Genomic DNA, 25,620 nt, shown 5'->3' with positions numbered 1-25,620 from the left:
CAACTGATCCCTGCCTCAGTTCCTTCAGACTTTCTTGGTCTGTGAAGCCCAGGTCCCCTTTCCTGCCACCTTGGGAGGCTTGCCATCCCCCTCCTTACCTGCTGCCTGGTCTCTGCCGGGTGCAGGCTCTGGCCCGGGAGCCAGGGGCACTGGGCCATCCCCCAGAGGGCTGAGAGAGGGCCCAGGCAGCACTTTGGTCACAAAGGTCATCTCTACCGTTGTGGCCTGTAATGGAAGAAATCCCAGTGACTTCTTTCTCGCCCTCTGGCTACTGCTATGCCTATGCCCAGCCCCTTTGCACGGCTCCAGTATTGTCTCTGAACAGACCTCCCACCTAACTTCTGCTTTTCCCACAGAGGAGAGGGCCTGGCAGGCTGGGCCTGCTGTTGAACAGCTCTTCTCGGGACCTACTGTGAGTGAAGGAAATGCTTAGCCGCCTCCCAGGAGAGTAAGGCAGTAGATAAGCTCCACTCGGTCCCCTCCAACTCTAAAATCCACCTTCAAATCTGTGAAATGCTGTTTCTATCACCAACACCCACCCTGCAACACACACACTTGCCCGGCACCCCTGCCTCTGCCTCCCTCTGACCCCTCCTGCCCAGCCTGACAGGGCTCCCTGGACGGGTCCTCACCCAACCTGTACTCACCACAAGCAGCAGCTTCTCAACACACTCAGGCACCACGTTGTGAAGGTGGCTAAGGTGGAAGTGCAGGGCAGGCCGGCCCACCAGCTGCTCCTGGCACAGCGGGCACCTGTACTTAGGCTGCACTGCATGATGGGAGAGCGCATGAGCCCTCACCTGCTCTGACTCTGGGCTCAGGAAGCTGCAGTATGGACAGCAGTACACCTGGGGGCACACGGGCGGAGGGGGTGTCAGGGACGGGTGGGACCTGCCATCACGCAGCCTTTACGCTCCTGTACAATATCCGCTCCCAATAAAGAAGCGAGCCCAAGGGGAAGGCATCACTGTGGACCCAGCCACAGTCCTGAAAGCTGGCTCCTCCCTGGTTTCCCACGGCCTGGGACGAAGGCCTAAGCTAGGACCCACCTTGCCTTCTTTGTCTGGCCCTCTTGCTCTATCCTGGTCTCTGTCTTTCCTTGGTCTGGCTTTCCCCGTCTCTGCTGATAGTATGGCCCTGTACCGCCCTCCCTGGGATTTAGTTTTCTTAACCACTCTCATACCGCCTGTATCATCTCCCTGAAATGGTTCCCCTTCCCTCTGGCACTTGCTGCACCCAGAGTCTCCCTTGTCCTGGCCCACTGTGCCTCCCCAAGGTCCCTGAACTAAGTGTCTCCCTACCTCTCTACTCAGAAGTCAGCTCATTCTCCCTCAGAGGCTCAGCAGTTCCCACTTTCTTTTCCTTCTTTTATTTTTCTTCTCTTCTTAATGCAAACAATAACCATAGCTCCCTCCGTGGCTCAGGAAATTCTGGCTTGACTTCTTGCCCACACCTCTGGAGGATGGGACTGGGGAGCCTGGGCGCCCCTCTGTTTCCCCGAGTCCCCTGTGTGCCTGATCTCCAGCCTGCATTTGTCTCCCTGGCGCACGCCCTCTCCTGCCCCCTGTGCCATCAGCCCAGGCCTGCACAGCAGGAAGGGGACGCTCAGCTGCATGCACCTAGGCCTAGGAGTAGACATCTGGAGTAGGTCTGCTGAGGGAGTACGGGTTGGGAGGGGAAGCTGAGGACATAAGCCATTACTGCAGCAGTTTGAAGGAAGGCAGTCATGATAAATACTGCATATTGCAGTTCCAGTTTGGAGAGCTGTGAGGCACTCAAAATCAATACTTTCAGGCCACAGAGCTAGACTACTGGGGCCTGCCTAGGTCAGGCAGAGGCCTGGGTCCAGAGACTGAGAGACCTGCAGTGCTTGCTGTCTGGATGAATCATCTGGGCTGGTGCCTCTACCCTCAGGGAGGGGGGCCAGGACACTTCCCTCCAGGCTCAGGGCTTCCCGTTGGAGATGAACATCCACATCTAGTTGCCTTTCTGTTCATAACAGAAATAAAGAGCCCGGCGGCAGCTAGTTTTTTGTTTTTGCCTTCTTCATTTCTTCACTTCTTTCCTCCCCTCCTCCCTCCACCCACCTCCAATCTTTCCTGCCCTCAATACAGTTCTCTCTTCACCTTTCTCTCAAATTCCTGCCATCCTTCCTGGCATCTCCCTCTGTGCCCACCCCTGGGGGCCAGCTCTGCCCCCCTTAGCCCAGAACAGCCATAACTGGGCCCACGTGGGATTTCTTTAATCATGTATTTTGAGTTAAATAAGTCACAAGCACGACAAAATTAGGTCTACCCTTGGTCTGAAATCTCTGTAAAGCTCTGCTGATTAGAATTTCAGCTTTTAGAACATGAGTAGATCCCAGTAAAACTAGATCCCCCTCAGCTCTTCCCAGTTACCCCAGTTCTGACCGTGGTCTGGTTGGCACTGTCTCCAGGAGGACCGGTCTTGTTCTCTGCCTCTTCAGAAGCTGAAGATGAAAGGAGAGGAGATTGAGTAAGAGACTCCCCAAACCTCCTCTTCCCTTCACAGACCCTCAGCTCTTAAGATGACCTGATTTGTAGCACAGAGCTTCCAGGGTAGGGGGCGGGGCTCTGGGGAAAGGTAGAAAGGGCAGAAACATACAGAGCTATACTGAGTACAGCGAGGGGAGGCTGGCTCAGCAGGGCTGAGCCCAGGTTAGTGGGATGGCCAGGTTTGGGTCCTCGAAGAGAACAGAAGCACCCAGCCTTCTGTGGCTCTGCCTCCCTCCCCTCTGATGTGTCCTTTCTTTTGATCACTTTGGCTCCTTTATCCCAGGCCTTGCAGGGTGTGTGGATACTGCAAAGTCCCATGAGCATCTCAGAATGTATTAGGATTAGGGATGGGGAGGGCAAGGGATGGAGGAAAATTAACCAGATGAGCAACTCACCTAATTGTTCTGTCTTATTCTGGGCATCTTTCTCAGGGGTGGGTGGCTCAGCTAAGGGGGCAACAGGAGCCTTCCCTGTGTAGAGGGGAGAGTCAGCTTATAAGGTTGAAGCATCAGGAAAGGGAAGAGATAGAGCAAAGAAAGCAGGACAAGCAGCCAGGCAATGAGGGAGAAAATGGATGGATGAATCAACAGGCAGCGGAGGACAAAAAAGAAATACAGAAGAGGAGAGCCTACGAAATCATCCCTGGGAGTCCAGTCCCTGTCACTTGAAGATAAGCAAATAAGCCCAGCAGTAGGTGACAGAAACAGGACCAAACTCAGCTCCTTGTCATGACTGATCCTGGAAGCAAGGAGCCTAGAAATGTAGAGGGAGAGGTGCTGAAGAAGGAAGGTGAGTTTGCATGGAAGCAGCTGTAGTGAGCAGGAGGCGGCAGGTCTAACTGGGAGAGGAGATTACCACTCAAGTAAGAATTGACAGATGTGTAGGAATTTATTTTCGGTGGCGGCCTAATTAAAGTGTTAAAGTTCCTTAACTCCATTCAGCCTTGCGCCAGGATCGTTAGCTATTGATCTGGGCCCCTCCAGCACTTAACTCCAGCCAGCATATTGGCAATTCAATTAGCACAGTCAATGCTGCCTGTTCCTGGTTCCTGCTGCCCGAGCCCCAGCCTCGCCCACCACTGGTCTCTGTGAATCCCGGACAGACGCTGTGCTCACCTCTGACAGCCCCTTCCAGGCCCTTCTGCACCCCATGCGGGCCCTTCCCAGTTTCTGCAGTTACACCCTGCAAACTGAGCTGCCTTGGGGGACCCTCAGCCCAGCCTTCGGGCTGAAGACCTCCTAGGAGACAGGAAAAGGCTGGGGAGCTTGTCAAGGGCTTCCCACCTAGGCTGCCTTCAGACCATGCCCACAGCCCCCATCAGTTTCCCATATGTCCTGCCCCATTCTTTTCTTTCTGCCTCTGTCCTTCCTGACCAGCTCCTGCCCACCTCCCTACCCAGCGTTGCTAGGACACTGGTCAGTACTTGGAACCACTGGGTGACTCCTCCTCACCTCTCTTCCTGTTTTCTGCTTTTTAAATCCTCACCCGAGGATATTTTTCCGTTGATTTTGAGAGAGAGGGAAGAGGGAAAGACAGTGAAAAATATCGATGTGAGAGAAACATATTGATTGGTTGCCTCCTGCACACACCCTAACTAGAGCCCAGGCTGGGGAGGAGCCTGCAACCAAGGTACGTGCCCCCTTGACCATAATCGAACCCGGGACCCTCTGGTCCACAGTCCAGTGCTCTATCCACTGAGCAAACCAGCTAGGGTTGTTCTCTGTTTTCCACCCAGCAAAGTCCCTGCCCTTCTCTGCTTCCTCCCTCCAACAGCCTCTTGGCCCCACTGCTCCTGAAATCTGGAGCAGACCTGTTCCCCTTGTATCACTTTCTCTTCAGCCCTCAGCTCCTTGCCAGCTGCCCTCTCTGCCCAGCCCTACCCCTTCAATCCCCTCTGCCTCACCTGGAGTCCGGAGCTGCCCATGGCTGAAGCTAAGGATGCTCTGAAGAGCTGAGAGCCCTTCCTCGGCCGCCGGGCCACTCTGTAGCAGCTGCAGGCGCCGCTGGGCCTGGGCATCGCGGTGGGCGGGTGCTCGCAGGTGCTGCAGCAGGGCCAGGCGGGAGGGCGTCTCCCAGGCACACAGCAGGCAGCGGAACAGTCCCAGCTCTGCCCCTGCCGCTGCCCCCTCCATCTCCAGAAGAAACTGGAAAAATGGAAAAAGGCAGGTCAGGCCCAGAAGGAACAGATACCTTCAGATCTCGGGGGCTCCTTTACCTTCCCCAAGGGAGCCTCACCAGCAGCACCCCGACCCAGCCCTTCCACCCTCTTCGCTCCCCTATTCCTTCCTAAGGCCATTTGAGTGTTACTGCTTTTTCTCCCCAATCCCCTCTTCCTCCTACCCATCCTGGGCTCTCCTGGTGTGTGAATGGAATCTGGTTCTCTTCTCAAACTTCTGGTGATAAGATGGGCTGAATAGAGACAGAGTCCTCTCTCCAGCCCCGAACACCAGAAAAGCAGAGTAAAATATTGGATTCACTTTGTTCGACTAAGTCTACCATCCTTGGCCTCTTTCTCTGCATCTTTTTTCTAAACAGTGTATTATTCTGTGCATAGTACATGCCTTTAAAAAAAACTGGTTTTTTAAATCTTATTGATTTCAGAGAGGAAGGGAGAGGGAGAGAGAGAGAAATATCAATGATGAGAGAGAATCATTGATTGGTTGCCTCCTACACAACCCATTGGAAATTGAGCCCGCAACCTGGGCATGTGCCTGACAGGGAATCGAACCATGACCTCCTGCTTCATAGCTTGATGCTCAACCACTGAGTCACGCTGACTGGGCCATACATGCCTTTTTCTCCAGTTCTGCCACCTAGGGCTTTCCCATCCCTTTCCACTTCCCTCTCCCTGAGGCATCTGCTCTGCCCCTCACCTGAGGCCTTCCTACCCCTCACCTTGTAGACCTGGCTGTTTTCCTCGTGGGCTGCCCCCCGGGCATGTAGCTGCATCTTCTCCTTGCTGTTGGACTCGAAGTCACAGATGTTGCAGCGCAGGTGCAGGGGGGGCACAGACCCATAAGGAGTCCCATCTCCCAGGGGCATGGGGGAGAGAGTGCCCGTAGCCCCACTGCCCTCCCTCAGGTGGGCTGCCAGCTGGTACTTCTGAGCATGTTTGTCGGTCTTGAGGTGGAGTTGGAAGTTGGCCTTGAGCTGGGTGCCATAGCAGCAGAGCTTGCAGCGGTGGGTGTCACCGGCCACCTCCTTCCATTCGGCCTCCGGGAGGCTGCGGCCCATGCTGCAGTGGTAGAGCAGCAGCTCCAGGTTGTCTGTGCTGAAGGCCTGGCACACCAGGCAGCGGAACACCTTCAGAGATGGGCTGTCATCTGGGGGCGGCGAGGTGGGCAGGCCCTCGGACAAGGAGCCCAGGAGCTGACTTTGAGGCAGGTGGGCGTCCGGGGAGAAGCTGCCAGGGCCTTGGGGACAGAGACAGGTTAGTGGCCCAAGGAAGGAATGGAGCAAGGTCAGTTTGGTCTGTGGGAATGTGGGTGGTGGGTAAATAAGGATAGTGCTGTGGGCGCTGGTGTTACCTAAGGGCAGGTGGGCTGGCCCTTAGGAGAGAGCAGGGAGTTGCGTTTCACCCTTGAAGGGGGAGCGAAAGGGAAGAGGCACAGAGCCAGGAGCTTACCAGGCGTGGGGAACCTTCGGGCAGGCGCTCCGAGATGGTGGAAGCCGTTGAGAAGCAGCTGGGATTCCAGGGGCTTGTCTGGCCTCAGCCCAGGGCCAGGCAAGGGAGCCTGGGGCTGCCCTAAGGCCTGGGGCCCGAAGTACTGGAAGAGTTCAGGCGGAGTGGCAGGGGCACCTGTTGGGGGCGGAGGGCTTGGCCCCACAAGCCCAGGTGGCAGGCCCAGCGGCAGCCCCTGGTGGAGCATGAGGACATTCTGCATGTGCTTCTCAGAGGTCATGTGGATGCGCAGGTTGCGAGAGATGTTGGTCTCATAGCTGCACACCTTGCACTGCCAGGACGATTTGGTCTTGGGTTCCTTGTCCCCAGAGCAGGGCGGAAGCGGTGCCTCTGGGGGGCTTCCCTGCCCACCGGGCCCGGCCTGGAAGCCCTGCAGGTTGGCCAGGTGCTTGTCAGACTGCATGTGGATGCTGAGGTTGCCCTTGGTGGTGGTGGAGTAGTTGCAGATGTCGCAGCGGTAGGGCTTGTAGCCACAGTTGTAGCTCTCTCCCCGCGCCAGGCGGGGGTGGGCGCCCCCAGCGCTGCAGTAGCTGCAGTGACTGTTGCTCTCAGGGTGCTTCTCCCGCATGTGCACATCCAGGGTCTGCTGGTACTTGTAGTGCCAGTTGCACTTGGGACACTTGAGCGTCTTGCAGGAATTGCGCGAATGAAGCAGAGACATGTGGCTGGACAGGCTGAGGCCCTGGAAGGCTGCGGGGGCTGGGGTGTAGTCCTCGGCTAGGCGGTAGGGCTGGGGTGGGTCACTGGGGTCTTCGGGGGAGCCCACTGGGACGGGGAGAGTGCCCCCCTCCTTGCAGGTGGGTGAGCTTTGGTTAAGTGGGGGGCAGAGCCCTCCATCCTCTTCTTGCCCCTCGGGGAACCAATCTGGGCCTGCCTCCCCTGCTGCCGTTGGTGATTCTTTGGCTTGGGTTGGGCTGGGACCCCAGGTGGCTGGGGTAGCGGATGGGGAAGGCGGACTGAGGGTTATGACGTCTTCTGTAGGCAGAACTAGGGCCTGGGTTTCTGCCTCAGGGCAGCCATCCTCAGTCTGGGCTACATTCGCCTCCAGGCTCCCTGTGCTGCTGTTGTCAAGGGGCATTTCTGAAGGGGGGCAAGCAGGTGGTTTTGGTTCCAGGAAGCTTAGGAGGGCCACGCAGCCCTCCTCCCCCTCCTGGAGCACAGCTGGGTTGCCTGGTAGGCCCTGGTGTTGAGCAGAGGTTAGCTTCACCCCATGAGACTGTGTATGACCCACGAAGGCCTGGGACTGGCTGAAACCCAGGCGGCACAGGAGGCAGAGCCAGAACAGTGCCCGGTGGTCTCCCCCCCTGCTCCCAATGGGGCCATCTTTGGGATCTCCGGGTGGGTTTGGTGCTAGCTGGTAGCTCCAGAAGGCTCCATCCCTTCCCTCACAGGTGGCCGGAGATGGCGCTGAGGTATCATGGGACAGAATTTGGTCAGAAGAGCTAAAGCCTTGGATTGGGTCAAAGCCATGTTGGATGTGAAGGGCAGTGAGGTGTGTAGGGGGCGGGTGGGGTAGGCTGGGCTCTTCCTTGGTGCCCGCCTCACCCCAGGGGAAGCCCTTTGGTAACAGCAGTTGACTGCCACCCGGCAGGGACAGCGTGGCCACAAGGCAGGCCTCACCGCCAGCTGTGAAGAGTAAATGGTTGCTTAGGTCCACAGGAGGGAGCCCGCCTCCTTCCTCCTCCTGCTCCTTGTCCTCTTCCACCCCCAGGTCCTTTGGTGGGAAGCCACCACAGCCAGGCTCTTCTTGGGGCTCCCCAATCTCCTTTGGTGGGATGAGGCCACAGCCCGACTCCAGAGGCTGTCCCCCTGGTTCTGAGGGCCTCATGCTCTCAGAGGTGGAATCTTTGGTGACAAGATCAGGGGGGATGCTGGGGGAAGAGGTGTCCAGAGGTGGGGACAGGGCATTGTGCCCAGGGGGTGGGGAGGTGCCAGCAATAGAGGATGAGCTAAGGGAGGCCATGGCAGACGGAGAAGTGCTGGGGGTTCATCTCAGCGTGACAGCCAGTACCCTGCAAGGGAAACACAGAGAGAGCAGTGTTGTCAGGTAGCCGGGGAGACAGCAGCTGACCCTCCTGCTACTCCGGCCCCACCCTCTTCCCTGAGCACCAGACTCAGGTACCCATGTGCCACATTGAAACTTCACTTAGTGTCTAACAGGCACTTCAAACTTAACATGTCTAAAATCAGAACTCTTTATTCCTCCCCTGAATTTATTCTTCCCCATCTCCTATCTCAGAATTTGGTACAACTATTTATCTGGTTGCTTAAGGTAAAAACCTAAAAATTGCTTTTGCTCCACAATATGCAATTGACAGCAACCTCTCAAACGTGTCCCATCCCTCCATTTGTCTTCATCTACACCAGCACATCCTGGCCCCAGCCATCCTCATCTCTCTCCTGAGCTAATGCAATGGATTCCACCACTGCCCCTCCAATCCAATTTCCTCCCAACCAGCATCCAAGTGAGCTTTCATTTAATTCTCAATTATGAAAAATGTCAAACATATATAAAAGTAGACCAAATAAAATAAGGAACATCTTTGTACTCATCACCCAGTGTCAACAGTCACCAACTCATGGCCCTCATGGCCAATCTTGTTTCATTTATATCCTTGCCCACTTCCCCCTTTTCCTATATGGTTTTAAAGCAAATTTCAGGCATCATAAAGAATCATCTTTTAAAATGTACATCATACTATATTCTGCTTAAAATCCATTAATGATTTCGCACTGCTTTGTGAATAAAATCCAAACTTCTTTCCCTGATTTGCAAAAGGGTCTATCTGATCTGACACCTGCTTGCCTATCCTCCCACCACTGCCTGGCTGGCCAGCTCTAGCCCATTAGCCTTGTTTCTCAAACACACCAAGTTAATTCCTACCTTAGAGCCTTGCCTAAGCTGTTTACTCTGCCTGGAATGCTCTCCTGATGGCTCCTTGTCATTCAAGTCTCTGCTTAAATACTGCCTCTTTCAACAGGCCTTCTCTCTAGAACAGTGGTTCTCAACCTTCCTAATGCCGCGACCCTTTAATACAGTTCCTCATGTTGTGGTGACCCCCAACCATAAAATTATTTTTGTTGCTACTTCATAACTGTAATTTTGCTACTGTTATGAATCGTAATGTAAATATCTGATAAGCAGGATGTATTTTCATTGTTACAAATTGAACATAATTAAAGCATAGTGATTAATCACAAAAACAATATGTAATTATATATGTGTTTCCGATGGTCTTAGGCGACCCCTGTGAAAGGGTCGTTCGACCCCCCAAAGGGGTCACGACCCACAGGTTGAGAACCGCTTCTCTAGAAGCTAAACAACCCCCCTGAGGAGGTAACTTCCCTGAGTCAAGGTCCTCTTGCCAGAGAGGCTACAGTGAAATTTCCATTGGCCTATAGGTACGGTGCTGCTCGAAGATACCTTCCAGACCCATCTCTGGTCAGTTGAAAGACAACAGCTTTTATCGGATTAGCCTCCTCCTCCCCAAAGAGATAAAAGAAAATAAAAAATAGTAATAATCTTACTAATAGCTATTAAGGTACATATACCATGATTGGTCCTAGCACTGTGCTAAATGCTTTACATCATCTCATTTAACCTCATAACCTTATTTTACACATGCGGCAGCCAAGAAAGAGAGATTGAGCAAGCTGTTGATGGGCACTCAGCTCCAAGTGGTAAAACTAGAAAAGGACTGGCGGGCAGAGCTATATCCCAAAGCTGTGGCCTGGGCTCCTCCATCCAGTCAGACTGTCCCTCGGACACAGTACAGGCAAAATGGGCCTCCAAAGGTCTAGAAATCAGGATTCCTGGGCTCCCTCTAGCGGTCCAGAAGTACCAAGCCTCGGCATGCTGCTCCCGACCATTTTATTTTGATACTACACCCCCCCAAAACTCACCAATCCCCATGCCTCACCATCCTATACTTCTCTCCATGTCCCAAGTGGTCTACAGCCTCTCTAGTTCTTAATATCAGCAGATCTCTAATGATTAAATCTTTAGCACTCAGGCCAGAGTGCTTCAAGGAAGGGATGAGGTGTATGGCCTTCTCCTTCCTTGAGCCACCTCTAACCATCACCTCCAGATTCCTGAATTTGGAATGGGTCCCTGGTCTGGCCCCACCAGCCTGCAGGCCCAATTCTGTCCCCCTCCTGGGGGGCTAGCCAGGCGTGAAGTCAAAGCCATTAAGGAGCTCCGAATGGGGCTGGACCTGCATGCTAATGAAAATGCAAATAAGCACCTGGGCAGGGGTGGAGGAATGGGGATGGGGGGGGGGGGGGGGGGGTGGAAGAACCAAAAAGGAAGTAAAGGAATTAGAGGGAGGGGAGTCTATCCTCCAGAAAGAAGCCCTAACGCTGTGGGAGAAAGGTATTCTTCCGACAGAATCTGGGGGTGGGGTAGGGGGGATAAGTGTGTGAGGCTCTGACATTGCCCTGTCCCACTCCCACAGCAGGGCCCAGTGCCGTTCACTCACTGCCCCACCTAATGGGAACGGGCCTCTCCAGGGCCCTGTCACCAAGGCCAGAAGCGAGTGCATCGTCTTCCCCTGGCCCACCCTGCCTGTATCACATCGACCAGCTGCACTCCTTCTCCCTGGCCCCCGACTTACAACTCTAGATCAAACTTCAGAGGGGAGCTAGGAAGACCTAAGCCCCAAATCCTCTCTCCAAAGCTGCTACTTCCCAATACTGGGGGTGGGGGTGGGGGAGACCCAGCTGATTCGTTGCTAGAAAGCGAAGGAGCCGAGCTTTGGGCTAGAAGAGCCTGTGTGTGAGACCCAGCTCTGCTCGGGTAGGTCGGCAGCTGTTTAAACTTGCAAATCTCTTCCCCACCTCCCACCCTGCCCCTCCTCCTCTTCAGGAAAGAATTTCAATTGCAAATTTATCTCTGCCTCAGTGCCCGCCCCCCCCCCCCCCCCCCCGTTCCTTCTCAGTGCTTCTCCCATCACCCACTATTGATTACAAACCTTTAACTGCAGCAATTATTTTTTCACTTTTTTCCCTCCATTTCCCTCCTCCTCAGTCTTTCTTTCCTTCCCTCTCTGAATCTCCGAGTCTCTTTCTTTGCCCTTCCAACCTTGAACTCAGTTTTCATCTCTTTCTGGAGATGATGGAGACCCAGGTGACAAGCCTAAGTCACCCCCACACAGAGTCCTGTTCTTCAGACCTCTGCCATTTCTCTCTTAGTTCTGGGCTTTCCTCAAGGGCCTCTTCTCCCTCTGGGCACATCTTAGCAGGGGAAAAGGGAAAAGGCAACCCCTCAAAGGTCCTGGTGTTCCTGCCTCTGGGAGGGAAGGAGGAAGAGGATGGGACAGGTGTAGGGTGGTGGTGGGGTGGGGGGGACAGTCAAAAGGAAAGAGCTGGGTAGAGGCAAGGGCTGGGGGGCGGGGTCACGAGGAGAGGGTGAGGGGAGACGAGCAGGCAGTGGCGGCGGTGTGATTAGAACGGAGATTGATGTGAAGGGGCGCCACAGACGGCAGAGAGAGTCAATAAAACGAGAGGATCACATTAGAGGCGACAGAGAGAGCTTTAAATTACAAGGCTGCTGCCACCGAGGGGGATGGGAGGAGGCAGGCCCGGAGCCAAGGGAGGGTGGAGAGTTCTGAGGGTATAGTCATCCCCCAAGATGAATCTTCCAGCTCCTAACCTAAAAGGCCTTGTCTCCAGAGCACCCTGGCTGTCCCTTCATTCCATCTCCCTCCCTAATGCCTCCTACCCTCACAGAGGGAAGGAGGAGAAAGCTATAGAGAAATAGGAGATATTTTTATTTTGCTTTGGTATATTCCCACCTTCCAGATGGGAAGTATGGAAAGGCTGCTTTCACTGCACTGCAAATATTCTTCTTTGGAGGTGGACAGAAAGGTACCCTGTAAAAAGCTGGTCGAGCATCCCTATTTCTTTTAAATTTTCTAAAAATTGATTTTTATTGATTTCAGAGAGAAAGGAAGAGGGAGAGAGAGAGAGAGAAACATCAATGATGAGAGAGAATAATGGATCAGCTACCTCCTGCCCTCCCATCCCCCACCCCACCCCCGGGATCGAGCCCACGACCCGGGCATGTGCCCTGACCAGAATCAAACTGTGACTTCCTGGTTCATAGGTTGATGCTCAACCACTGAACCACACCAGCCGGGCTGAGAATCCCTATTTCTTGATATGCACTCCCTGTTCAGAAGGCAGATAGATACACAGTACTTAGAACAGGGAGAAACCAGGGGGCAGAGCACAGCAGGACCCAGAGAGCTACCGAGATAGAGCTGTTATGAGGTGGAGAGAAAGGCTCAACGTGTGGACAGCTGAGAGGCAGGCTCTGAGACCACACAGCCAGGGAGATCACTGCGAGGCTTCAGAACCAGAGAATTACAGAAGCCAAAGGGGAAAGGGCAAAGGAAGGACCAAAAACATGAAGTCTGAGGAAGGAGCCTGCCCCACGTAGGAGGAGCCAGGGCATGGGTTCAGGTTGGCCGGTAGGACAGGAGGCAAAGCTAGGGAGGAGCTCACCCTCTGGAGCCCCCAGTAAGATCAGGACTACCGCTGGGTACAGCCCCCCTCTCCTCTGTCCGCAGGGAGAGGAAAAGAACAGGAGAGGACAGGCCAAACGGGCACAGAAGGCCTTTCTCCTCTGGACTCCTCTTCTTAAAACGAAAACCCCTTCCACACCTGACAAGGCAAAGGCTGTCCCAGCAAAGTCGGCCAGAGGGCACCAACACATCAGCTTAAAATTTGCACACAATGACGTCCACATCAGAGCCTTCCAAACATTTTTTCTGCCTTTCACTTTTCCAATGTTTCGTCTGTCCTCTTTCCCTAAAGCAGAGCCAAATTTTAGGATCTTTTCTCTTTCCTCGCTGAAATTCTTGCCTGAGGTACTGCTCTCTCCCATACTCGTTTTGCCCTTGCCCCTCTCCCCTTTCTGACTCAACCTGTTGCTTTCAAGAGGAGTCCACCATGGAGAGGAGGGGGAGAGAAACAGAAAAGATAGTGTGCACACTGCATGGTGGGGGGGGGGGGTGTTTGGTATAAAGAGCAAACAAGCTCTAGCTAAATGAGCCATTTAAAATATATATATTGATTTCAAAGAGGAATGGAGAGGGAGAGGAGAGAAAGATAGAAACATCAATGGTAAGAGAGAATCATTGACTGGCTGCTTCCTGCACGCCCCCCACTGGGGACCGAACCCGCAGCCCGGGCATGTGCCCTGACCTGGAATCAAACCCATGACCTCCTAGTTCATAGGTCAATGCTCAACCACTGAGCCACGCCGGCTGGGCTAGATGAGCTATATTTTTTAAGGCAGTGGATGAACGTGGGCTTTGGATTCATGCAGACACAGCTGGGGTCAATCCTGGGTCCCCCTCTCACCAGCTGTGCAACCTTAGTAAGTTGTTTAGTTCTGAGTCTCAGTTTCCTTACCTGGGAAAATGGGGACAAGGATGACTTCCTTAACCAGCTGTGGTGAAGACTAGACTAGGCAACCTGTGAAAGTGCACATACTGAGTGTTCAGTCGGGTTAGTTCTCTTCCTTCTCTCTTGACTGTCTCCTCCCACATAATGGAGCGAGGTGTTTGCAGGTAGGCTGACACCTTTTCTTCTGCCTTGCCCCTTCTCGATCAGGATTCTTCCTCTAATTGCTGCCCTTTTCAATCGAGGCAGATTCTTTGGTGGGCGGGATTTAAATCTAGTCTACTGAGCAGCAGAGTTCATTTCTCACTTGGCCCTCCTGACTGCTGGACTTATAGACACCCCCATTATCCTAGAGCAGAGATTGAAAGCTTTGCCCAAGCTCGCACTTTGCCTGGGTGCAGAGCAGCTAACACCTGCATCAAAACTAGTATGACCTGGGCCCTGGCCGGGGAGTTTAGTTGGTTGAAGGGTAGTTCAGATATGCCACGGTTGTGGGTTCAATCTCCAGTCAGGGCACATACAAGAAACAACCAAAATCCAGGCCACGGTGGCCCAGTGGTTGAGCATCGACTTATAAATCAGGAGGTCACGGTTCTATTCCAGGTCAGGGCATATGCGATTGTGCAGGAGGCAGCCAATCAATGATTCTCTCTCATCATTGATGTTTCACATATATATATATATATCAACCAATGAATGCATAAAGAAGTGGAATAACAAATTGATGTTTCTCTTTCTCCCCTCCTCTGTAAAATCAATCAATCAAAATATTTTTAAAAATAGTATGATCTCTCCCTGCATTTAAGACTATCATTTTCTCTGACTCTAAATCTTACCTTCTATATTTAAAAGAAAACATAAGATAGTACAGTGGGGCCTTGACTTACGAGTGTCCGGACTAACGAGTTTTTTGAGATACCAGCTGTCTCTCCACCGATTTTTTGCATTGAGTTGATAGAGTAATTTGAGTTAACAAGCTCCTTAACGAGCTCGGTCTCGGACGAATTAAACTCATAAGTCAAGGCCCCACTGTACTCCTATTCCTCCATTTTAATTCTACCTATCTTTCCTAGACCTCTTCCCCTCCCCCCAAAATATTTGGGGAGTGCTTACTTTGTGCAAGATAAATTTTGTCCAAAAGAGAGAAAATGAGAATGGCAGGAAAGGAGTGTCACGCAGAGTAAAGAAAGACAAGGCAGAGAAGAGGGAGGAAAAGGGAGAGGTATGTAAGTGTGTGTATATGGAGGTTTGCTGGATCCTGATCTGCGTATGTGACTATGGAATCTTATTGAAGCCTCCCTGCTTTGGCATCAGACTGGACAAGTTGTCTGTCCCCAATGAGAGGGATGGAGCAAGGAGGCTGTGTCTTACACTTTGCAAGATGCTTAAGGCATGAGGGAACTGGATGAGGTTCGAGGAGAGAAGAGGCTGAGAGGAAGACTATGGGTGATGGGTAGGGATTAGACAGGGAAGCAGACAAGGGTAAAAGGGAAGCTATGGGCTAAAACCACAACCTGAGATCTGAAGATCCATCCACATTGGCATGGCTTTGTTGAGGTATGCTCCAGGGAGGGGTGGAGAATCTTGCCCATGCATCTCCCTGGATGAGGCCAGCAGTGTTAGGACAGCAGTGTGGAGCTCTGGAGAGACTCAGGCTTAGACAACAACACAAAGCCAACTCTGAACCCTTCTTCTACATAAACATTTGGGAGTGAGGGACAGGAAGTTGTACTTTTGAATTCAAATTCAGGATCTTATCTGATCCTGGCATGGGGACCTCTGTAGAAGATCTTGATCTCCCTGAGCTTCAAAGGAATCACATGCAATTCTTCTAGAATTATTTGGAAGGATACCATTGTAAGTGACCATGTACATAAATAAATCCTCCTGGTTCTTTGATTCTACATGACCTCTTGTGATGGTAGACTCCATTTAAATATTTTACAACAATAACTAATATTAGTAATAAAATAACATCTTTAAATGTTTACCATATGCCAGGCACTGTGTTGAGCCCCATGCAAGCATCATATCACCTAATCCTCCACTACACTTGATAAAATAGATATAGTTATTCATTCCCATTTTAAAAACATGGAAACAGACTTAGATGGGTTAAGTAATGTTTAAGTCTCACACTTGGAAAGAAATAGAGTCAAGATTGGACTCATGCCCTAGCTGGTTTGGCTCTGTGGATAGAACATCAGCCTGTGGACTGAAGGGTCCCAGGTTCGATTCCGGTCAAGGGCACATGCCCAGGTTGTGGGCTCAATCCCCAGTGGGGGATGTGCAGGAGGCAGCCGATCAATGATTCTCTCTCATCATTGATGCTTCTCTCTCTCTCTCCCTCTCCCTTCCTCTCTGAAATAAATAAAAATAAAATAAAATAAATTTTAAAAAAAGTTGGACTCAGAACAAAAAATAAAGAATAAAATAAATAAAAAGATTGGACTCAGGTAGCCCAACTCAGGGCTCTGCTCTTAGGTTAATGTGTAAGCTTCTAAAGTCTGGCTGGCATGCATTTTCAATGAAGACTTTGAGTTTGTTACTCTGCCCTTATGCATATGTACTGTCATGCTACTCTTTGAGCTTGAAGGTGATAGATGGCAGTCTCCCTGTTAGTTTCTTAGTGTAAGATTGGCCAGAACAGGTCCACTGCTTTGTGCAACTCCAGTGGGCGCCATCCACATTATAGTTTATGCAGGGGCCATGGCCATCGTGTGTTGGGGTTGAGGTGAGTAGAGACAGATACAAAAGATTCAGTTATTTGACTGATGATGCGTATATTCCAGTGATGGCGAACCTTTTGAGCTCGGCGTGTCAGCATTTTGAAAAAATCTGGTGCCATGTCACATATAGAAATTTTTTGATATTTGCAACCATAGTAAAACAAAGACTTATATTTTTGATATTTATTTTATATATTTAAATGCCATTTAACAAAGAAAAATCAACCAAAAAAATGAGTTCACGTGTCACCTCTGACATGCATGATATAGGTTCGCCATCACTGGTATATTCATTTGTGATGTGTCTCTCTTTTTTAAAAATATATTTCATTGATTTTTTTTTTTTTTAACAGAGAGGAAGGGAGAGGGATAGAGAGTTAGAAACATCGATGAGAGAGAAACATCGATCAGCTGCCTTCTGCACACCCTCTACTGGGGATGTGCCTGCAACCAAGGTAGATGTCCTTGACCAGAATCGAACCTGGGACCCTTCAGTCCGCAGGCCGACGCTCTATACACTGAGCCAAACTGGTTAGGGCCATTTGTAATGTCTCTGAAAGCTGAAAGTCTACAAGTGTGTATCCATAACAGAATATGAACCTCATCAGACAAGTGGTATGGTATAAAACACTCCGTCTTTAGGCCCTAGCCAGTTTGCTCAGAGCACACAGACTGAAGGGTAGTGGGTTCGATTCTGGTCAAGGGCATATACAGCTGTTGCAGGGTCAATCCCTGGCCCTGGTCAGGGCACATGTGGAAGGCAACGAGTGGATATGTCTTTCTCATATTGATGTTTCTTTGTCTCTGCTCCTCCCTTCCACTCTCTAAAAATCAATGGGAAAAATATCCTCGGGTGAGAATTAACAAAAACAAAATAAAAATAAAACTACAGCCCTTAAGGGCCAGACAGATCTGGAATAAAATTTAGTTCTATTCCTTATTATGTAAATCACCTCGGGTAGGTTACCTAAAGCCTGTTTCTTCATATAGAATGGGGAAATAGTTCCTCATGGAGCTGTGTCCACTGAGATGATCATTACTGAGATTGGCACGTTGTATGTGATTAATAAAAACAGTAATTATTCAACCACATGCCTTATTTCCTGAGTTAGGGTGTCCGTGTATGTTTATTGCTTTTTGATGGTGCCTGTGGCCGAGGGCCTGGATGTAGCCCTGTTTGTATCTCTTCCAGGTTAGGAAGGTGCTGTCTCTCAGACATGGGGCTGGGCCTTCCTCGGAAGCCCTGTTATACTCGTGTGGGCTCTGGGCTTCCGTTCAGCGGTGGGGTGCCCTGGGGTGTCCTGTGTGGGTGTGCTGCCTAGTGCCTGTTTGTGCTCAGAGGCCCGGCTGGCGGGGGCGTGTTTGGGGTGGTGGTAATTACTGGGATGGCCCAGCCCTAATGAGTGTGATCTCGTTACACTCTCACCGCCTCTAATGGAGCTAACCTCATTTCACAGCCATTAGAGATGGAGATGAGGCCCCGCCCCCTGGCCCCGCCAGCTGCAGCTCTTTCTGCCCAGGCCACGTTCTCTCCCTCCCGTTTGCCATTTCCACCTCTTCTTCCAGTCCACCTCTTCGTCTTCCCCCTGTTCTTCTGCTCCTTCCAGGCTTCCCTCTCCTGCTCCCCATTGTTCTTTCCCCTTCCCTCCTCTTTCTGCGTCTCCCTTGTCTCTCTTCTCCATCCCTCGTCCCTCTTCCCTTCACTCAGCACCTCTCTCTTCCTTGGGCAGGTCTGTCTGGTCTCCCCATCTTCATTCCCCGCCCCCATCTCCGTGCCCCTCCCCCGCCCTTCTCCGCGGCTGTCCCTCCCCACCCCCACGTTGCCCCGTCAAGCCAAAGGACAAATCTCAAGGGGGAAACCAGCAAAGACAAACAAGGAGCAGTGACTTCATTATTGTCGTTAATTTGCCACTTCGGTTCCTCCCACAAGGGTCAAAGCCTGCACAGCTTGAACTCAGGACTGACAAGGAGGCTGAGACCACCGCCTGCCTTTGCTGCGTTAGGCCCCCGGCAAACACAGGTCCTCCTCCTCCTGGTCTTATTTCCCTGCAGGGGCTCAGGCTCTCTTCCAGTGGTTCGAAATCCTCACAGCCTGCCTTTCTTCTCTTTTTCCATTTAAATGGTGGCCTTCTCTCAGTCTCTCTCCCGGCTGGGAGTCACATGGTTTTTGCCTTAAACTCCCTCTCCTTGTCATCCTCTGCCTGTCTGGTTTCTCCCACTCCTCTCTGCCCCATCCATCTTGAACCTCTTTCTTGGCCTTCCTTTTTTTCTCTCTTCTTAACCTCAAATGCACTCCTTTCCCTGAAGCACCAGGATTTAACTCTAGATTTCAGAAACCTCGTAGCCTGAAAAAAAGCTAGAGATTGGAGGCATTTATAACCCAAGCAGGCCAGGGACGCAGAACATGGAAGTGGCTGGAGAGAAAGGAAAATAACTGCGACGTCAGGGGAAGCAACAGAATCCAGACTCAGACAACCAAGGCCCAAGACTCTGGGCTCCAGATCAAACAGCTTCCCCAAGACCAGAGGGAAGGGACAGACCAGAGGCCCTGGGCTGCAGACGGAGGCAGGGGGCAGTCACCAACAAAACAAGGGATGAAAAATTTGAGGCTGGCACATCAGTTCCTCAGGGAAACACTAACACTTCTGTCCCACCCTCTGCCCTCCTTCACTGAGAAGCCAAATGACGGGCAATTGACTCTTGACCTTCGGCCCAATCCCAGCCCCAATGGGAGCAGCTGAGGGTTGTTGGCTGTGACTGGAGGCAGCACTGGGGAAATGCCCACACAGGAGGTAAAAGTTTCTGACCCACACCTTGCTTGCCCCCCTGACTGCACATGCTGCACAGGACAGAAGCTGCAAACCTATGACCTCTTCTCTCTGAAGAGAGCTCTTGCTACTTATGCCCTGCTAATAAGGACCATTCCAGTGGGTGGCCCTGCTATAATTTCTAGGCTGGAAGCATAATCCCATATTCCTGCCCAAATCGCATGCCAGTGGTACACCTTGGTGACAGGAGGGAAGGTGGACCTCTGCCCTGTCACCCTTTAATTGGACACCCTAAACAACCATACACGGAGGCCCTGGCTCTGGACTAGTTCCTACATGAGGGGGACACTGAGACCCAATGGGATTATCTCAGAGTGCCAGGAGGCACCTCTAAATCTTTTACTCCTGTCTGGCCAGCCTGGGGTGGAGGAAGAGGGGGCAGGTGGTCCCCTGGGGCTTTCCCTAGAGAGACAAGGGGCTCTGGGAAAGTGAGTGGTGGGATGACTGAGAAGCCAGAGAAGAAAGATGGAAAAATCAATGAAATGAGTTTCTAACGGTGAGGTAAAGGACCGCAGTGTCGACAGCCTGTCGCCTGCTGCAAAATATGAGTTGCCTAAGTCCATGGCGGCCGCTGACAGTGCATCCAGCCGCCACTGTCCTCCCTTCAGGCCCCCAACCACCAGCCCTTTCTCTAGCTGCCCCAGCTCACTCACTCTCTTCCTGCTCTTCCTCGAGTCCTCAACCCATTCAGGGTCTTTCTGACTCATCACCGGAGGAACAGGACAGGTTATAATCCCCCATCCAGGGCAGCTGTCTTCTCTGTGGCTTCTGTTTACTTATACTTCCCCGCTGTCTTCAGATTTCACTGAGTTGTGGTGAGTTCTACATTTCTTGCCTCCCCCTCTTCTCCTAGATACTTCTGAACTCATTCAACAACAGGCAGGCAGTGTCAAGGCCATCCCTCACAGGGTTCCTTACATCCAGGCCTGTGCTTCTTTCTGCCTTTTGGCCCGCTTGGCCAATGCTGACTTCCTTGTAATTGCCTGCATTAGGACAGGGTGTTTAGGATGGGCTTAGTATTAATTTATGAACTTTTTATTTGTGACCAATGTATAAATATGGGTATGACTGATTCAATTGTGGTTCCATGATTGGGGATGGATGGGGTGGGGATGCTACTCTGAATTCAAATCTGCCGACTCTGTCTTTGGAAATAACTCTCAACCTTTTCTGGAAACCACCTTCTTTTTCTACCTTCTGCTGCATCTTTCTCTTGGGCTCTTAAGACTGTTCATTCATGTTTCTTCCCATTATTTCTATAAAGACTCCCACATCAGCCCCTAGAGTCCACTCTGGCTGCCTCCAACTGTGCTCCTAACCCAGTCTGCCCTCTCAGATCTCACTGCTGCTCAGTTAGCTCTCCCCCAGCCCTTTCCTCCAGTTTCTGATTTCCCAACATGCCCATTTATGCAGACTTAGCCCTGAAGGGTGGATTGAGAGTAAGGCAAGCAACTTTTTCCTTTAGCCTCTTCCTTTAACTCTATATTTGATCAACAGACATTTACTAAGCATCTTCCAGGTGACACCATGCTAGGTGCTGGAAAACAGTAAGAAACTAGACAGATGCAGCCTCTGCTCATATAGCCATCAGGACTAACCTGGGGTCTCTCACCAGACAGCTTTGTCTGTCTAACTCAGGGTCCCATTTTTCCCCTCTTTCTCCACAGTCAAATTCCACCATGCTGTGCCTCCTGGTAATTCAGAACCCTTCCCTTTTCTCTGTTCCTGCATCAGCTTACACTCTCACACAGCTCTGATCCCTGCTCCTCTGCATTTCAGCTTGTCTTCATTCCTAAACCCAGAGGTGCATTTTATATTTTTCATAAGTCTCCTTCCTGCTCACAAAGCCCTGCTTTCACATTCTGTAACTGCCATTTCCAGTTTTCTTCCTTGCCTGCCTTTCAATCCTACTATCCCATTTTCCATGTCCCTGTCGCCCCAGCGAACCTCAAGCACTCCCAAACCGGACCTCATTCTGAGCTAGGAACAGCTCCGGGAGGGCAAGGTCACGCTACCAGACTCAGAAATCCTACAGATTTGACTCAGGCCCGGGCCCTGTAAGTGTCAGCCCCCAGCAAAGCAGCAAGTTGTTCCTCTGTGTGCCTCCAGATAACACCAGCCGCTCTGACATCATGGAGGGAGGAACCCTGTCAGGTTGTCAAGGCAACACCAGCAATTTATGACATCAGAGGCTTGAGGTCTTTGGTTCTCAGGGGGTTAGAAAGATTCAAGTTCCTGTCAGCTAAAGTAAATAGGAATTCTACTTTTTCATCTCTTTGCTTGTGTTCCCCTGACTTGGGGATGAAACGCAAAGGCCGTTGGTGGGGTACGGAATGATCCGGCCAAAGGAATAATGCTTGTGAGGCTCCGTTTCCCTTTCTCTTCACCAGATCGCTCTGTGTCCCCTCTCCCCCTCTCCTTTGGCATCCCTCTCTTTTGGGGCTTCGCCCAGTGGTATTTCTACTCTGCCCTTTTTTTCCAAATCACCCCTCCTGCAGCGCGCTCCTTGCATCCGTCACGCTGTGTCTTTCTCACACCAGAAGCATTTGTTTCCTTTGATAGCTCACCCTTTCCTCTTTCCTCCTACCAAGCTCTGTACAGCTCTGATCTGCTCCAGCACTCCTCCTCTGCCTTCCATTCCCCTTCTTTGTACCACACTCATCTTATTCTCCAATTTCTCCCTTCCCCCACTTTACCATTGTATTCATTTCATATTGCTTTTTCTGGTGACCTCCTCTCTAGGAATATTCTATCATTTCTCTCCCACTTTCCAACTGTATTGCTATTAAATCATTTTTCATTTCATTCTCCTAGTTTTTCATTAATCACCCATTGGTTCCTCCCCTGCCTCTCATTCCACATGGATTTTCTTCTTTTCCTTTGCACATCCCTCATGGCATGCATTTTTCTACCCCACGCATTTATTGCAGCCGGCCTCTCCTTCCTTTCTGTAACTCTATTCATCTCTGAAATCTTCCATCTTCTGTCCATATCTACCTTTTCCTTTTATCCTTCTAAGATCCTGATGTCTGGAAAACAATGATAGGCTTAAAACAAGGCAAACTTTCCAGGTTCTTTATCCACCTTTCCCATTCTTTAGGCCGAATGAACCTGGCTCTCTGCATAAGAGCTTTTGTCACACTAATGAAAATTGCCTCCAAAAGAAATCATGCTGAATCCAAACATGATCATAGCAGGGCCACAGAACGAAGACGGACTGGAAAGTGAAGAAGCCACTAGAATAAATGGAAGGATAAGGGACAACCAAGCAGGGTGGAGCTCAGAGTCCTAGAGAATGTCCCCTTCCAAAATCATACTTGACAGTTAATGGACATAATGACCCGGACTGGTGAAGGGGTTATATGCCCCTGGAAACCCATTAAATTGATTTCTTGGCCTGTTTATGTGCCTTCACAAACCATACTCCCAACCTCCCAGACCCTTACTCTCTGGTACCTTTTGTGGCTGGGGTTATTAAAATGCTGGGTGAGAGGATAAGGGATAAAAGGAACTTAGAGTAACCAAGGAGAAAAGGTAGAAAGACCACAGATTATGGGAACAAAGGTGGAGAATAGGCAAGAGAGACTGTGGGAGACGGAGAAGGAAAAAAAGGGGTGAAACAAAATGGGGAAATGAAAAAAACATACAATGGTAAAGTGAGGGTGCGGAGGAAAATCAAGTCAGCAAGAAGAAGTCTGTGGTGGGGAGCACCTGGAGAGGCCGATGACAGGCCAGAGGTGAGGTCCTGATGGGGGAGACAGACACATGGCAAAGGAAGAGTCAAGGCTAGCAAGTTCCAAAGCTTCCCAGTGAAGGTGGACATGGAGGCTGTCCCGGCCCTGCTGAAAGGCCGCTGGAAGGAGTCCTTAGGGGAGGCATGTCTGCTCCATCCATTGCTCTTCTAGGCCCCTGACCAGAAGAGACCACTCATGACTGATAAGCAAACTCTCAAGTAGCCTGAAAAGGCCAGGGAAATAAATCCATACGGACCCTGAAGGAGAGGGCATGGAGTCCTAAATGGGCAGAACGGTCAGGCAGCCCAGGCATGGCACACAGTGACGGGGACACACAGGGAGGGACGGGGTCACTTGGATGGAAAAACCACATGCGGAGACAGTGACATACAGACCCAGGGATGGATGGATGGGGAGAATGAATGAGGGGAAGGATGGCAAAACCCAGAGGTAGGGACACATGGACAGGGACCAGCTGTGCCACAGGCACAGCGAGACAACGCGTGGTCAAGTGATCAAAAATGACAGGGCCACTCAGAGAGGGGCAGGCAGAGAGGATGGAGGCTCAGGGGGCCGGGAGAGGCGCGCTGCACCTTGAATGTAGCAGCGGCCTCCCCTCCCCTCGCACCTTCCCAAAAAACAAAACAAAACAACAAAAACCAACTCAACTTCAGGCAAAAAAAACGAAGATCAAAGATTAAGGGTCTCTACGCCCGCCGCCCGCCCACCCCCACCCACAGCGCGCTGGCCCATCCATCAGCCCGCCCGCCTGCCCCGTTTTCTCCCCCATCCTGCCGCCGGCGGGGGGCGCCGGGACCCAGGCCGCCCCGGGCTGACAGCTCCGCGCCCTGGCACTCACCCGGCCGCCCCTTCCCCCGGGGATCCCCGCTCCCCACACTGCTCGGCGCGGTCCGTCCAGGCTCGCGTTACCCGCCGTCTGTCCCGCCGGCTCCCAGCCCAGCCTCAGCCTCTACGCCTTTCCCTTCCCCGTCTCCCCGCTACCCCTGCATCTCTCTCTTCCCCCATCCCCGCTTGCAAGCCTCTCCCTCCCACAACCCTGCTCCTTTCCCCCGCTCAGGCTCTAGGTCTGTCTGTCCGTCCGTCCGTGTCCCCTCCCCCAGCCCCTTCCAGTCCCTCTCGGTGCCCTCCAGCGGCAGTGTCCGAGCGCCTCCTCTCTCCTCCGTCTCAGGCTTCCAAAGAGCAAGGAAGGGAAGAAGACAGGGAGAGGAGAGAGGAAAAAAAAAAACAAAACACAACCAACCCAGCAGCATCGGAAATCGATGCACTTACACCTCAGCTGGAAGCAGGGACGGGAGTCGAACCGCGGCCGCCGAGCAGCGCGAGGCGGGGAGGGGAGGGGGCGGCTCTTGGAAGGGACTTCTCCGATGTGTTGATTCCTTTTTCCCCCCTCCTCCTCCCTCCCTCCAGCGCTCACTCCGGGGCGTCGGGGGTGGAGATGGAAAAAAATAAATAAATATATTCACGGCGGTGAGGGAAGTGAAGGAAAATAATCAATGCTATTTGGCTGCGGCTGAAGTGTTTTCCCGGCTTCGTGAGGGGGTTTCCATTGATTCACCCAGGGCACTCGCTCGTTCCCTGCCTCCTCCGCCTCCTCCTCCTCCTCCTCGCCCACCTCCTCCTCCTCTTCGCCCTCACTCCTCCGCCTCATTCACTGGCTGGAGCCGAGGCGTCCCACACAATGGAATAATCAATACCCAGGCTCCCAGGGCGACCCCACTGAGCAGGTGCAGCGGTCCGCCCGCCGAGGTGCATGCCGGGAGTTGTAGTCCGCCCGCCCGCTAGCCCGAGCGGAATCCGTCCGCCTCGCTGAGCCGTGGGAGGGGCCCAGGCCCCAAGGCAAGGCCGGCCAGTGGGCCTGGCCACCTGCTGGACTCCGGCGCCAGGTCCGAGCCTGCAAAGAGGACAGGCTCCTTTAAACTCTTTTCATCTTCTCTTCTTCTTTCGGGTTACGAAACCATATGTGTGTTTTGTTTTGTTTTAAATCGTCTCTAGAGCAAGCCCTGGCTTCTACCGGCTTCCCAGAACCGCCTGAGGCCTCTCTTTTCCATTCCTTCTTCCTGCCTTATGAGCCCCTCCCTTCCCACTGGATACCAGAACATTCTCTTCCACAGCAATTACTCTGAGGTCTGAGAGCTCTCTCCGCCCCCCACCTCTCTCTCTCTCTCTCTCCCTCTCTCTCTCTCTCTCTCTCTCTCTCACTCACACACACACACACACACACACACACACACACACACACACATCACAGAGTCCCCAGAGTTGGGGGGCGGGAGGCTCATAAGCTCTCCTATATTATAATAACAATGCTTGCTAAGATTTATGGAGTGCCAGGGACAGTTCCAAGCACCTTTAGCTATATTAACGTGTTTAACCCTCACAGCTAGTCCCCGTTGTACAGTTGAGGAAACCACGGCACCAAGTTAATTAGCCGGCCCCAGGTCACATGGCGGGTCAAGAAGTGACAGGCGGCCTGGCTCCAGGCCCGCGTAGCTGCTATAGTCTACTCTTTAAAAAGAAAAGAAGAACCCTGGAGTTCATAGGAGAAGCTGACGTTCGGAATCTCAGGTATGCGACCCTGTCAGTGAATCCTCACACGTAACTGTGAGGCAGTCCGCATTTCGCCAGCGAGAAACAGGTTTGGTGAGGCAGAGCAGCTGCCCAAAGCCAAACGCCTCCAAATGGAAGCTGGCGCCCTGGCCGGTG

General features: G+C 52.0%; 1 protein-coding gene across 1 annotated transcript in view; it reads right to left on the bottom strand.

Moving 5' to 3' along the window:
• ZFHX2 (zinc finger homeobox 2) overlaps positions 1-24,489 on the bottom strand; it is a 33,494-nt gene extending 9,005 nt beyond the window's left edge. The window contains exons 1-8 of the mRNA XM_036355262.1: positions 24,187-24,489; positions 6,142-8,210; positions 5,412-5,929; positions 4,420-4,660; positions 2,912-2,986; positions 2,412-2,470; positions 648-848; positions 99-225 (exon numbers count right to left, since the gene is read on the bottom strand). Of these exons, the coding sequence (XP_036211155.1) occupies positions 99-225; positions 648-848; positions 2,412-2,470; positions 2,912-2,986; positions 4,420-4,660; positions 5,412-5,929; positions 6,142-8,161 (3,241 nt within the window). The 5' untranslated portion in view covers positions 8,162-8,210; positions 24,187-24,489. The remainder of the gene's footprint in view (positions 1-98; positions 226-647; positions 849-2,411; positions 2,471-2,911; positions 2,987-4,419; positions 4,661-5,411; positions 5,930-6,141; positions 8,211-24,186) is intronic.
• Positions 24,490-25,620: the final 1,131 nt, after the last annotated feature.

The sequence above is a fragment of the Myotis myotis genome, unplaced genomic scaffold, assembly GCF_014108235.1.
Source record: "Myotis myotis isolate mMyoMyo1 unplaced genomic scaffold, mMyoMyo1.p scaffold_m19_p_1, whole genome shotgun sequence".
Lineage (NCBI taxonomy): Eukaryota > Metazoa > Chordata > Mammalia > Chiroptera > Vespertilionidae > Myotis > Myotis myotis.
The sequence above is the reverse complement of the archived record's forward strand: the minus strand, read 5'-3'. Positions and strand labels throughout refer to the sequence as shown.